Below are 14,224 nucleotides of genomic sequence, written 5' to 3'. Positions count from 1 at the left end.
TACCAATTAAGAGACTCCAGTATTGCAGATAACTGAATAAATAAGGTGTCTAGACCCATGTTTTGAGGGTCAAAGATCATAATAAAACTATTCTTAAAGTGATCACATGTGTCTGTGTCATGCTAGTATGCAAATTAGTGCCGCCATTACAAAATAATCAGATTTTTACCAATTAAGAGGCTCCAGTATTGCAGATAACTGAATAAATAAGGTGTCTAGACCCATGTTTTGAGGGTCAAAGATCATAATAAAACTATTCTTAAAGTGATCACATGTGTCTGTGTCATGCTAGTATGCAAATTAGTGCCGCCATTACAAAATAATCACATTTTTACCAATTAAGAGGCTCCAGTATTGCAGATAACTGAATAAATAAGGTGTCTAGACCCATGTTTTGAGGGTCAAAGATCATAATAAAACTATTCTTAAAGTGATCACATGTCTGTGTCATGCTAGTATGCAAATTAGTGCCACCATTACAAAATAATCACATTTTTACCAATTAAGAGGCTCCAGTATTGCAGATAACTGAATAAATAAGGTGTCTAGACCCATGTTTTGGGGGTCAAAGATCATAATAAAACTATTCTTAAAGTGATCACATGTCTGTGTCATGCCAGTATGCAAATTAGTGCCACCATTACAAAATAATCACATTTTACCAATTAAAAGAGACTCCAGTATTGCAGATAACTGAATAAATAAGGTGTCTAGACCCATGTTTTGAGGGTCAAAGATCATAATAAAACTATTCTTAAAGTGATGACATGTGTCTGTGTCATGCTAGTATGCAAATTAGTGCCACCATTACAAAATAATCACATTTTTACCAATTAAGAGACTCCAGTATTGCAGATAACTGAATAAATAAGGTGTCTAGACCCATGCTTTGAGGGTCAAAGATCATAATAAAACTATTCTTAAAGTGATCACATGTGTCTGTGTCATGCTAGTATGCAAATTAGTGCCACCATTACAAAATAATCACATTTTTACCAATTAAGAGGCTCCAGTATTGCAGATAACTGAATAAATAAGGTGTCTAGACCCATGTTTTGAGGGTCAAAGATCATAATAAAACTATTCTTAAAGTGACCACGTGTCTGTGTCATGCTAGTATGCAAATTAGTGCCACCATTACAAAATAATCACATTTTTACCAATTAAGAGACTCCAGTATTGCAGATAACTGAATAAATAAGGTGTCTAGACCCATGCTTTGAGGGTCAAAGATCATAATAAAACTATTCTTAAAGTGATCACATGTGTCTGTGTCATGCTAGTATGCAAATTAGTGCCACCATTACAAAATAATCACATTTTTACCAATTAAGAGGCTCCAGTATTGCAGATAACTGAATAAATAAGGTGTCTAGACCCATGCTTTGAGGGTCAAAGATCATAATAAAACTATTCTTAAAGTGATCACATGTGTCTGTGTCATGCTAGTATGCAAATTAGTGCCACCATTACAAAATAATCACATTTTTACCAATTAAGAGGCTCCAGTATTGCAGATAACTGAATAAATAAGGTGTCTAGACCCATGTTTTGAGGGTCAAAGATCATAATAAAACTATTCTTAAAGTGATCACATGTGTCTGTGTCATGCTAGTATGCAAATTAGTGCCACCATTACAAAATAATCACATTTTTACCAATTAAGAGACTCCAGTATTGCAGATAACTGAATAAATAAGGTGTCTAGACCCATGCTTTGAGGGTCAAAGATCATAATAAAACTATTCTTAAAGTGGCCACATGTATCTGTGTCATGCTAGTATGCAAATTAGTGCCGCCATTACAAAATAATCACATTTTTACCAATTAAGAGACTCCAGTATTGCAGATAACTGAATAAATAAGGTGTCTAGACCCATGTTTTGAGGGTCAAAGATCATAATAAAACTATTCTTAAAGTGGCCACATGTATCTGTGTCATGCTAGTATGCAAATTAGTGCCACCATTACAAAATAATCACATTTTTACCAATTAAGAGACTGCAGTATTGCAGATAACTGAATAAATAAGGTGTCTAGACCCATGCTTTGAGGGTCAAAGATCATAATAAAACTATTCTTAAAGTGGCCACATGTATCTCTGGCATGCTATTATGCAAATTAGTCCTGCCATTACTGCCATTTCCTATTTTCGTAAATGTATTCAATACCTCCGTTAATAGTTCTGCATCTTCGTCGATGCCAACTGATGTTGCTGGATATTCAACCTCCAAACCAACAAGGTAAGCAGTTAACTCAGCTACACACACACACACACACATGTGGATGTCAGTTTCTGCATGGAACCAGAAACAGGCAGCATAACAGCTGAGCTAGCTAGCACCATGTTAGATATAGCTAGCCTCTTAAAATCTACGCAGGGTTCCAGCTTAATTGTTGTTATCATTGCTTGTATCCCAAAAACATTTGTTAGCATCAAACATTAGGCGACTGTAGAACATGATGGTTGCATTCAGAACATCTGTTATCAGATTGAGAAGTCCAGATTTCATAACAGGGCGCCCTTAACATTAATGGTGATTTCTCATTCGTTTCTCTAACAGTGGTGGTAGAAGTAGACATTAAGTCGGCATGCCCAAAAGAAAACGGAGTGTAGATCCTGCAGCCCACAAATGCTCTCCACCTGCATGCATCCTTCACGTGCCATCCACGTCTGATCATGGTCATTTTACACCCCTCACTAAAATCAAAGGAACTGCTACAGAAAAACTACAACAGCTTCAGAAGATCCGGAATCGACGTCTCCACCATAGTCAGGGCCCTTAGGGATATTTTGGTTCAAATTCTTCCAAAAGCATCAAATTTGGCGCAGATGTTGCCCATGCCATGCTCTTTCGATTTTTGACGGGCGCCAAGGGCGGTATGATCCGGGGACCATACCCGGTCCATCCCGCCATGTCACCTGACCTATGACGTCATAATTAGGATATGCATCCAATCACATGGCGTACTATAAGTGGTCAAAGTTCAAAATGAATCGATCGAAAAATGAAGGCAGGGATCCATTTTTAAGGTTTTCATAAAATCCAATATGGCCGCCAGGTCACATGACCTATGACGTCACATTTATGACATGTATACAATCATGTATACATGAACCCGGATCATGATCGCACAAAAATTAAACACAAGGATATGGCATACAGTGATACAGGTCATAAAACATCAAAATCCGTACCTTTGTAATTAGACTGATGAACTGCATATAATAATAATAATAATAATTCATTTATTTTGTATAGCGCTTTTCCAGAAGCCCAAAGGCGCTTTGACAGAGTGGAAAACATAATGCATAACAATACATGAAAACAACAATTGCAAAAAGACAAGAATCAAGAAAACAAACAGCAGCGATATACGGCATATATATAAGACAAGAATCAAAAAGACAAGACAAGAATCAATAGGGAAATATTTAAAGCAAAAGGAGGGAGAAGGAGAAGAGATAGTCAGGGGTTAAATGCTGTGGGTTGAATGTTGAATGCAGCGTTGAACAGGTGGGTCTTTAGTGATGTTTTGAATGTGGTGAGTGAGGAGGAGTCTCTGATGGTGTGAGGTAGTGAGTTCCAGAGGGTGGGAGCAGCGATGGAGAAGGCCCTGTCCCCCCAGGATCTGAATTTGGTCCGGATGGAGGGGGTCAGGAGGTTGGTACCAGCAGAGCGGAGGTTGCGGGTGGGAGTGTGTCTGGAGAGGAGGTCAGCCAGGTAGGATGGGGCCAGGTTATGGAGGGCTTTGTATGTCAAGAGGAGGATTTTGTACTGGATTCTCTGGGGGATGGGGAGCCAGTGAAGCTTGTAAAGGACGAGGGTGATGTGGTCACGGGTCCGGGAATGGGTGAGTAGACGGGCAGCGGAGTTCTGAATGTATTGGAGTTTATTGGTGATTTTTGAGGGTGAACCATAGAGGAGGCTATTGCAGTAGTCCAGACGGGAGGTGATGAAGGCGTGGATGAGGGTTTCTGCAGCCGTGGAGGAGAGGGATGAGCGGAGACGGGCAATGTTTTTCAGGTGAAAGAAGGCTGACTTTGTGATCTGTTTAGTGTATTTGTCGAAGGAAAGGGTTTGGTCAAAGATGACGCCAAGATTCCGGATGTGAGGGGAGGTGGATACTGGGATACCGTCGATGTTGAGGGCAAAGTTATGGGTGGATTTTGTGAGCGTTTTTGGGCCAATGATGATTATTTCAGATTTATCACAGTTAAGCTTGAGGAAGTTGATTTGAAGCCAGGATTTTATTTCAGTGATGCAGTTTGTCAGGATAGAGTGGGTGTCGGTGGAGACGGACTTGGTGGAGATGAAAAGCTGGATGTCATCAGCGAAGCAGTGGAATTGGAGACCATGACGGCGGATTAAGTGACCGAGCGGGGACAGGTAAAGGATGAAGAGGAGGGGGCCAAGAACTGAACCTTGGGGGACACCTTGGGGGAGGGGAGCAGTGGGGGATTTGCAGTTATTGATGGAGATGAACTGGCATCTGTCAGAGAGGTATGATTTAATCCAAGAGAGGGCAGTGCCGGTGACGTTAAAGGTGGATTCAAGTCGGGTGAGGAGGATAGTGTGATCGATGGTGTCAAAGGCAGCGCTGAGGTCGAGGAGGACGAGAATGTTGAGGTTGCCAGCGTCAGAGGAGAGGAGAAGGTCGTTGGTGATTTTGAGGAGAGCAGTTTCAGTACTGTGGTTGGAGCGGAATCCGGATTGGAATGTTTCATACAAGTTATTGGCAGAGAGATGATGTTTGAGTTGAGTGGCTACAGCGCGTTCCAAAACTTTTGACAGAAAGGGTAGGTTGGAGATGGGTCTGAAGTTGTTTAGGGTGTCAGGGTTTAGACCAGGTTTTTTTAGAATGGGGGTAACAGCAGCAATTTTGAGGGAAGGTGGGACGATGCCTGTAGACAGGGAGGAGTTTATTGTTGCAATGATAAGTGGAGAGAGAGCAGGGAGGGAGGCTTTGACAAAGCTGGAGGGGATGGGGTCAAGAGTGCAGGTGGCAGTTTTCATTCCTATGAGGAGTTCAGAGAGGTCAGTAGGAGAGATTGGGGAGAACCGAGACAGGGGATGGCAGGACAAGGGGGGGCAGGTGGTTGGAGGGGGAGCGGGTGCGGCGGTGGTCAAGCTGTTGTAGATGTTGTCAATTTTGCGTTGGAAGAAAGAGAGGAAGGAGATGCAGTTGTCTACTGTGAATGACTGGGTGGTGGTGTTCAGGGGGCGGAGGAGTTTGTTTATTGTCGAGAAGAGTGCTTTTGGGTTTCCGGAGCCAGAGTGGATAATTTGAGAGTAGTAGGCAGAGCGGGCGCGGGAGAGGGCATCTTTGTAGTGTTGTATGTGGTCCTTGTAGGCTTGGGAGTGAACTGTGAGACCCGTTTTATTGCGGAGTCTTTCAAGTTGGCGAGCACGAGTTTTCATCAGGTGGAGTTCAGGGGTAAACCAGGGAGCAGAATGGGTGAAAGAAACTGTTTTGGTTTTTACAGGCGCAAGCTGGTCAAGGCAGGAGGAGAGAGTGTGGTTGTAGTAGTCAGTGAGGTCGGAAGGGGTGTGGAGGTCAATGAAGGGAGAAGTGGACATTTTTTCAGAGAGGGTGGATGAGAATGAGGTAGGTGAAAGAGCGTTTAGCTTACGGAAGTTGATTGTGCGATAATGCCTTGGTGTTGGGGCGGGGATGTTGATGGTCAGAGTGATGGCTAAGTGGTCAGAGAGGGTGAGGTCGGAGCCATAGAGATGGTGCAAATTTAATCCAGTGGAGCAGACAAGGTCCAAAATGTGACCACGGATATGGGTAGGAAAGTCGACATGTTGAGTGAGGTTAAAGCAGGTGAGTAAATCAGTGAAGTCAGTGGTTATTGTGGAGTCAGTGGAGTCCATGTGGATATTGAAATCACCAAGGAGGAGGATTGAGGGGGAGAGGGAACATAGCTGGGTCAGAAAGTAGGAGAAGTCAGACAGGAATGATGGGTGTGGTTTGGGAGGGCGGTAGACGACAGCCATGACTGACTGCGTGTGACCAGAGAGTTTTAAAGCCAGGTGTTCAAATGATGGAGCAGATGAGATGGAGATGAGGTTGGTCTTGATGTCTTGACGGTGGATAACGGCAATTCCACCACCTCGGCCCTCCGAGCGTGGTTTATTGACGTAGGAATATCAATATGGCTGAAAATTAGGAAATAGACATGTAAATATTTCCTCTAATTGTCAAAAATAAGGTCAGAGTTCGATTACCCAACCCAGAAACATAAAATGGTGAACCTCGCGTAAATCTTAACAAAAAACTCAAAAACCGACATGTTTGACTCAAAAATGACCGTTAAGATGACCTTGAGGGTTGACCTTGACCTCGAATCATCAAAATAACATCATAATTGGATTCCTCGACCTCGAAAACCCCTGAAAAGTGGTATCATACATGATTCCAACCCTTTTGGTTATTTAACTGATTTTCCTCTAATCCGGTGGTGGCCATTTAGTATTTCGCCAATATGGGGCCCCCGGGGGTGGGGGGGGGGGGGCGCCCGTCTTGGCGCCCGTCAAAAATCTAAAGAGTATGGCATGGGCAACATCTGGGCCAAATTTGGTGCTTTTGGAAGAATTTGAACCAAACGGCCCCAAAATATCCCTAAGGGCCCTGACTACCAATCAGACGAGTCCCCATATCGTATGCAATCAGTGTGTGACCAGATCCCTACAACTCTCCCCGATGACCTGGAAAGTGTTGGGTATCACCGCAACTGTTATCAGCGCTTTACTGGCAACCTTCAGCTTCTGGGAGATGGTACAGGTGGGAGATTTTAAATGTTGTATTTTTAAATGGTAATCTTTATTTTTACATTTTTAAATGTGAACACGTATTTTTTTATGTTGCACGCCATATCAACATGTTAACCATTTATCATTCCAGGTCATACAGTTTCAGTAGCAAAGCAACCTCGCATTCGTGCTCCTCGTTAAGTCTCAGAGTCAAGATGAGCCATTGGACTTGGAAGAACTCATGAAGTACTGCCTGATGCCTGTGCCTCCCAGCCTTGGAACACCGGATGGATTTTTCTCCAAGACCAACAAAGCCTCTATTCTGCACTACCTTCTGGAGGACACCACCCCAGAAGATCTGCCATACCCCCAAGGATGCCCTGTTCATCCAGGATGGCATGGCGCTGCTACATACCCTTGCCAACCTTTCTCCAACCTGTGGTGAGATATGCCTACAGGTGCTCGAATCAAATGGTGGCCAAGAAGCACTTCTTGTTCTCGACTGACAGTTACCATCTGGAATCTATCAAAGTGCAGGAGAGGTTCAAACGTGGCAGCTCAGAGAAGATCATTTTGGCTGGACCAGTGACCAGGAAGCCATATGACTTCAAGATGTTCCTTGCAAATGACAACAAAAAGCAGATCTGCCAGCTCTTGCTGCGAGTATGGAGTGATCAACAGGCAGCTTCAAAGCTGGAGAGAACAGAGATGGCAGTGCTGATCGTGGAGGGGAGAGCCATATCAACTTGTCTCATCGAATGGCAAGGTAAATTGAAAACCCATATTGTTATTAATTATTATTACCAGGATTAACTTAAATAATATTGCCAAAGTGCTTCTTTGTGATTGGTGAATAATCGTATAAAATTTTGGTGATTGGTGATGCGATTTTTTCTTTCAGTCTTATATTTAAATATTGGTAAAATTGGTAAATTATAAGTGATTATCTGTGATTTTTGTCTAGATCTAGAATTGGTTGTGACTGAAGTGCAATGCCCCTTTGTGTTTCAGGTTGAGGTGCGTGAGCTCCCCACAATCTACAGCAACCAGGAAGAGACTGATACAAGGGTGGTACTGTACCTCCATCATGCTGCTGCCCTCGGATACAAGAATGCTGTGGTCAGAACACCTGACACAGATATCTTCATGATTCTTCTCTACCATGCTCATGCCATCAAGCTGACGGTATACCTGGATACGGGGTCAGGGAAACATCGACAACTTCTCAACCTCTCTGAGCTTGCAGAATCCCTGGGAGAAGACTACTGCGTCACTCTTCTTGGGTTCTATGTGTTCAGCGGAGAAGACTGTACCAGTGCCTTCAAAGGGAAGGGGAAGGTGGGGCCCTTGAAAAAGCTGGAGAAGAACCCCAGGTTTCACAAGGCGTTTAGTCAACTCGGTGACAACTGGACTCTCAAGCCTGAGGTGCTGAGGCAGTTGGAGCAATTCACCTGTCTGATGTATGGACAGAGTCGTGAGTCTTCAGTGGACGTCGTCCGTGCCAAGTTGCTACGCAAAATGGTTGGGGAAGACAAGAAACTCACTTCCAAGTCCAAGGTCGACCTGGCTCGACTTCCTCCATGCCACTCTGCTCTGAAGCTGCACGTCCAACGTGTGAACCACCGTGTCGCCTTGTACAAGCGAGCTGATGAAGCTATTCTGGAAAAGCCAAAACCCTATGATGAGGGGCAAGGATGGATGAGGACTGATGGAGTGTTGAAACCAGTATGGTCCTGCGGTCCTGTCCTACCAACCTCGCTAGTTGATCTCCTGGACACTGGAGAGCGTGAACAGGAAGAGGAGGAGGACGAGGAAGGAGAGGACGAGTTGGACTCTGACGATTTCATTGAAAACGATGATGAGTGATTCATAGTGGAGAAGCATTTACCTGACTGTTTATCTGGAATGGGAAAGAGAAGAGTTCTATTATGATGTTTGACCCTTGTACTACAAAATAAATAAACATTGGTTAAAAACACAACAACATCTGTCTAGACACCTTATTTGTTCAGTTATCTGCAATATTGGAGTCTTAATTGGTAAAAATGTGATTATTTTGTAATGGCGGCACTAATTTGCATACTAGCATGACACAGACACATGTGATCACTTTAAGAATAGTTTTATTATGATCTTTGACCCTCAAAACATGGGTCTAGACACCTTATTTATTCAGTTATCTGCAATACTGGAGTCTCTTTTAATTGGTAAAAATGTGATTATTTTGTAATGGCGGCACTAATTTGCATACTAGCATGACACAGACATGTGATCACTTTAAGAATAGTTTTATTATGATCTTTGACCCTCAAAACATGGGTCTAGACACCTTATTTATTCAGTTATCTGCAATACTGGAGTCTCTTAATTGGTAAAAATGTGATTATTTTGTAATGGCAGCACTAATTTGCATACTAGCATGACACAGACACATGTGATCACTTTAAGAATAGTTTAATTATGATCTTTGACCCTCAAAACATGGGTCCAGACACCTTATTTGTTCAGTTATCTGCAATATTGCCTGAGATATAGTGAAACTAGATTTTTCGATAATGGCGGCACTAATTTGCATAAAGATGATACGTGGGACGTTTGACAACTTTTTAACATAGCTCATCATTTTCTACACAATTTTTCCAATCTAGAAACACTGATTAGAAGTATATTTCCGGGGGGTGCATGATACCCCCCTCTTCCGACGAGACCAATGTGTTTTGTGGGACCATCCTCCGCTTCACAATTCGTGTGGTCAGATTCTTGCCTTTGCTGAGTTTGTCGGCACCTACAGATCATTTTCCTCTTTGGATCACATCTTGAATTTGATTCGTAACATGAGAGATTGCCCACTATAAGATCGTACTATCCTAGCTTAGGATGTCACGTGGTACAACTACTGCTCCTACTTGGAATGAATGTAATCGTTAATTTCAGCACAAAATGAACTGCGTTGGCAGCAAGAGAAGTCAAAACAAAGAATTAAATTTACAGTACTCTACTTTAAATGGTAATTGATCTGCCAGGAGAGAAAGGGAATATGTGAAACATATTCCCTTTCTCTCGACATGGCGGATAATTTACCATTCAAGTTACTTACTTCTTATTTGTTCTGATTATACTTGTATAACGAAGTTAAAATCTTCTTTATAATGCAGCTATCATGTGTGTGTGTGTGTGTGTGTGTGTGTGTGTGTGTGTGTGTGGGAGCGTGTGTGTGTGTGTGTGTGTGTGTGTGTGTGTGTGTGTGTGTGTGTGTGTGTGTGTGTCTTTATGCATGTATCAAAGAACGTGGTGATATGAGCTGTTGGAGAAGAACAGTACTTAAGGGCCTGTCGTATATGGGCCTTTAACTAGTAATTATAACGATGTAAAAATATGTAAATATGACTTGGTCATCAGAGATGCAAACAATTTCACGTTTCACTCGGCGAAAATGAGTAACAAGATGGCGCCTGATGTTCACGTCATCACGTATCGTCCAATCACGGTCGTTTTCGCTGAAACCGAGTTCCCCATTCTCTGGTATTCTCGGGCCGTGCTTCCTCTCCCACTTCTCACTGTGACACTCAGGAACACCCCCTCATATCCCCCTAAAGCGTCATCAGGTGTTTTGTGCAAGGACCCCCATTGTACTCCCTGCCCACCAAACACAAAACACTAATCTATAGGAAAACAGCACTAATCTACAGGAAAACAACGCTAATGTACAGGAAAACAACGCTAATGTACAGGAAAACAACACTAATGTACAGGAAAACAACACTAATGTACAGGAAAACAACACTAATCTACAGGAAAACAGCACTAATCTACAGGAAAACAGCACTAATCTACAGGAAAACAGCACTAATCTACAGGAAAACAACGCTAATGTACAGGAAAACAACGCTAATCTACAGGAAAACAGCACTAATCTACAGGAAAACAGCACTAATCTACAGGAAAACAACGCTAATGTACAGGAAAACAACGCTAATGTACAGGAAAACAACGCTAATGTACAGGAAAACAACACTAATGTACAGGAAAACAGCACTAATCTACAGGAAAACAACGCTAATGTACAGGAAAACAACGCTAATGTACAGGAAAACAACACTAATCTACAGGAAAACAGCACTAATCTACAGGAAAACAACGCTAATCTACAGGAAAACGCTAATGTACAGGAAAACAACACTAATCTGCAGGAAAACAACACTAATCTATAGGAAAATAACACTAATCTGCAAGAAAACAACACTAATCTGCAGGAAAACAACACTAATCTACAGGAAAACAGCACGAATCTATAGGAAAACAACACTAATCTACAGGAAAACAACACTAATGTACAGGAAAACAACACTAATCTACAGGAAAACAGCACTAATCTACAGGAAAACAGCACTAATCTACAGGAAAACAACACTAATCTACAGGAAAACAGCACTAATCTACAGGAAAACAACACTAATCTGCAGGAAAACAACACTAATCTACAGGAAAACAACACTAATCTACAGGAAAACAGCACTAATCTGCAAGAAAACAACACTAATCTGCAGGAAAACAACACTAATCTACAGGAAAACAGCACTAATCTACAGGAAAACAACACTAATCTACAGGAAAACAGCACTAATCTGCAAGAAAACAACACTAATCTGCAGGAAAACAACACTAATCTACAGGAAAACAGCACTAATCTATAGGAAAACAACACTAATCTACAGGAAAACAACACTAATGTACAGGAAAACAACACTAATCTACAGGAAAACAGCACTAATCTACAGGAAAACAGCACTAATCTACAGGAAAACAGCACTAATGTACAGGAAAACAACGCTAATGTACAGGAAAACAACACTAATCTGCAGGAAAACAACACTAATCTACAGGAAAACAGCACTAATCTACAGGAAAACAGCACTAATCTACAGGAAAACAGCACTAATCTACAGGAAAACAACGCTAATGTACAGGAAAACAGCACTAATCTACAGGAAAACAGCACTAATCTACAGGAAAACAACACTAATCTACAGGAAAACAACGCTAATGTACAGGAAAACAACACTAATCTACAGGAAAACAGCACTAATCTACAGGAAAACAACGCTAATCTACAGGAAAACGCTAATGTACAGGAAAACAACACTAATCTGCAGGAAAACAACACTAATCTATAGGAAAATAACACTAATCTGCAAGAAAACAACACTAATCTGCAGGAAAACAACACTAATCTACAGGAAAACAGCACTAATCTATAGGAAAACAACACTAATCTACAGGAAAACAATGCTAATGTACAGGAAAACAACGCTAATGTACAGGAAAACAACACTAATCTACAGGAAAACAGCACTAATCTACAGGAAACAGCACTAATCTACAGGAAAACAATGCTAATGTACAGGAAAACAGCACTAATCTACAGGAAAACAACACTAATCTACAGGAAAACAGCACTAATCTACAGGAAAACAACGCTAATCTACAGGAAAACGCTAATGTACAGGAAAACAACACTAATCTGCAGGAAAACAACACTAATCTATAGGAAAATAACACTAATCTGCAAGAAAACAACACTAATCTGCAGGAAAACAACACTAATCTACAGGAAAACAGCACTAATCTATAGGAAAACAACACTAATCTACAGGAAAACAACGCTAATGTACAGGAAAACAACGCTAATGTACAGGAAAACAACACTAATCTACAGGAAAACAGCACTAATCTACAGGAAAACAGCACTAATCTACAGGAAAACAACGCTAATGTACAGGAAAACAACACTAATCTCCAGGAAAACAGCACTAATCTACAGGAAAACAACGCTAATCTACAGGAAAACGCTAATGTACAGGAAAACAACACTAATCTGCAGGAAAACAACACTAATCTATAGGAAAATAACACTAATCTGCAGGAAAACAACACTAATCTACAGGAAAACAGCACTAATCTATAGGAAAACAACACTAATCTACAGGAAAACAATGCTAATGTACAGGAAAACAACACTAATCTACAGGAAAACAGCACTAATCTACAGGAAAACAACGCTAATCTATAGGAAAATAACACTAATCTGCAGGAAAACAACACTAATCTGCAGGAAAACAACACTAATCTACAGGAAAACAGCACTAATCTATAGGAAAACAACACTAATCTACAGGAAAACAACACTAATGTACAGGAAAACAATGCTAATGTACAGGAAAACAACACTAATCTACAGGAAAACAGCACTAATCTACAGGAAAACAACGCTAATCTACAGGAAAACAACACTAATCTGCAGGAAAACAACACTAATCTACAGGAAAACAACGCTAATGTGCAGGAAAACAACGCTAATCTACAGGAAAACAATGCTAATCTGCAGGAAAACAGCACTAATCTATAGGAAAACAGCACTAATCTACAGGAAAACAACGCTAATGTACAGGAAAACAACGCTAATGTACAGGAAAACAGCACTAATCTACAGGAAAACAACGCTAATCTACAGGAAAACGCTAATGTACAGGAAAACAACACTAATCTGCAGGAAAACAACACTAATCTACAGGAAAACAGCACTAATCTATAGGAAAACAGCACTAATCTATAGGAAAACAGCACTAATCTACAGGAAAACAACGCTAATGTACAGGAAAACAACACTAATCTACAGGAAAACAACGCTAATCTACAGGAAACCGCTAATGTACAGGAAAACAACACTAATCTGCAGGAAAACAACACTAATCTACAGGAAAACAGCACTAATCTATAGGAAAACAGCACTAATATATAGGAAAACAGCACTAATCTACAGGAAAACAACACTAATGTACAGGAAAACAACGCTAATGTACAGGAAAACGCTAATGTACAGGAAAACAACACTAATCTGCAGGAAAACAACACTAATCTCCAGGAGAACAGCACTAATCTCCAGGAAAACGGAACTAATCTCCAGGAAAACGGCACTAATCTCCAGGAAAACAACACTAATCTACAGGAAAATAACACTAATCTACAGGAAAACAACACTAATCCACAGGAAAATAACACTAATCCACAGGAAAACAACGCTAATGTACAGGAAAACAACACTAAACTATAGGAAAACAGCACTAATCTATAGGAAAACAGCACTAATCTACAGGAAAACAACGCTAATGTACAGGAAAACAACGCTAATGTACAGGAAAACAGCACTAATCTACAGGAAAACAACGCTAATCTACAGGAAAACGCTAATGTACAGGAAAACAACACTAATCTGCAGGAAAACAACACTAATCTACAGGAAAACAGCACTAATCTATAGGAAAACAGCACTAATCTATAGGAAAACAGCACTAATCTACAGGAAAACAACGCTAATGTACAGGAAAACAACACTAATCTACAGGAAAACAACGCTAATCTACAGGAAACCGCTAATGTACAGGAAAACAACACTAATCTGCAGGAAA

The 14,224-nt window shown here is 41.0% G+C and overlaps 1 protein-coding gene across 2 annotated transcripts in view; it reads left to right on the top strand.

The window, feature by feature from the left end:
* The window catches only part of LOC137435791 (uncharacterized), a 51,616-nt gene extending 42,874 nt beyond the window's left edge, over positions 1–8,742 (top strand). The window contains exons 3-4 of one of the 2 annotated variants that reach the window (XM_078784208.1): positions 7,032–7,524; positions 7,770–8,742. In XM_078784208.1, coding sequence (XP_078640334.1) covers positions 7,905–8,624 — 720 coding nt within the window. In that variant the 5' untranslated portion in view covers positions 7,032–7,524; positions 7,770–7,904 and the 3' untranslated portion in view covers positions 8,625–8,742. Of the gene's footprint in view, positions 1–6,909; positions 7,525–7,769 lie in introns of both variants that reach the window. The other variant, XM_068129737.2, reaches the window with a different exon arrangement.
* The last annotated feature ends 5,482 nt before the right edge of the window (positions 8,743–14,224 follow it).

This window comes from Myxine glutinosa, chromosome 9 (genome assembly GCF_964187855.1).
Source record: "Myxine glutinosa chromosome 9, kmMyxGlut1.1, whole genome shotgun sequence".
Classification (NCBI taxonomy): domain Eukaryota; kingdom Metazoa; phylum Chordata; class Myxini; order Myxiniformes; family Myxinidae; genus Myxine; species Myxine glutinosa.
Note: the sequence above shows the minus strand (reverse complement) of the source record. Positions and strands in the feature narration are given on the sequence as shown.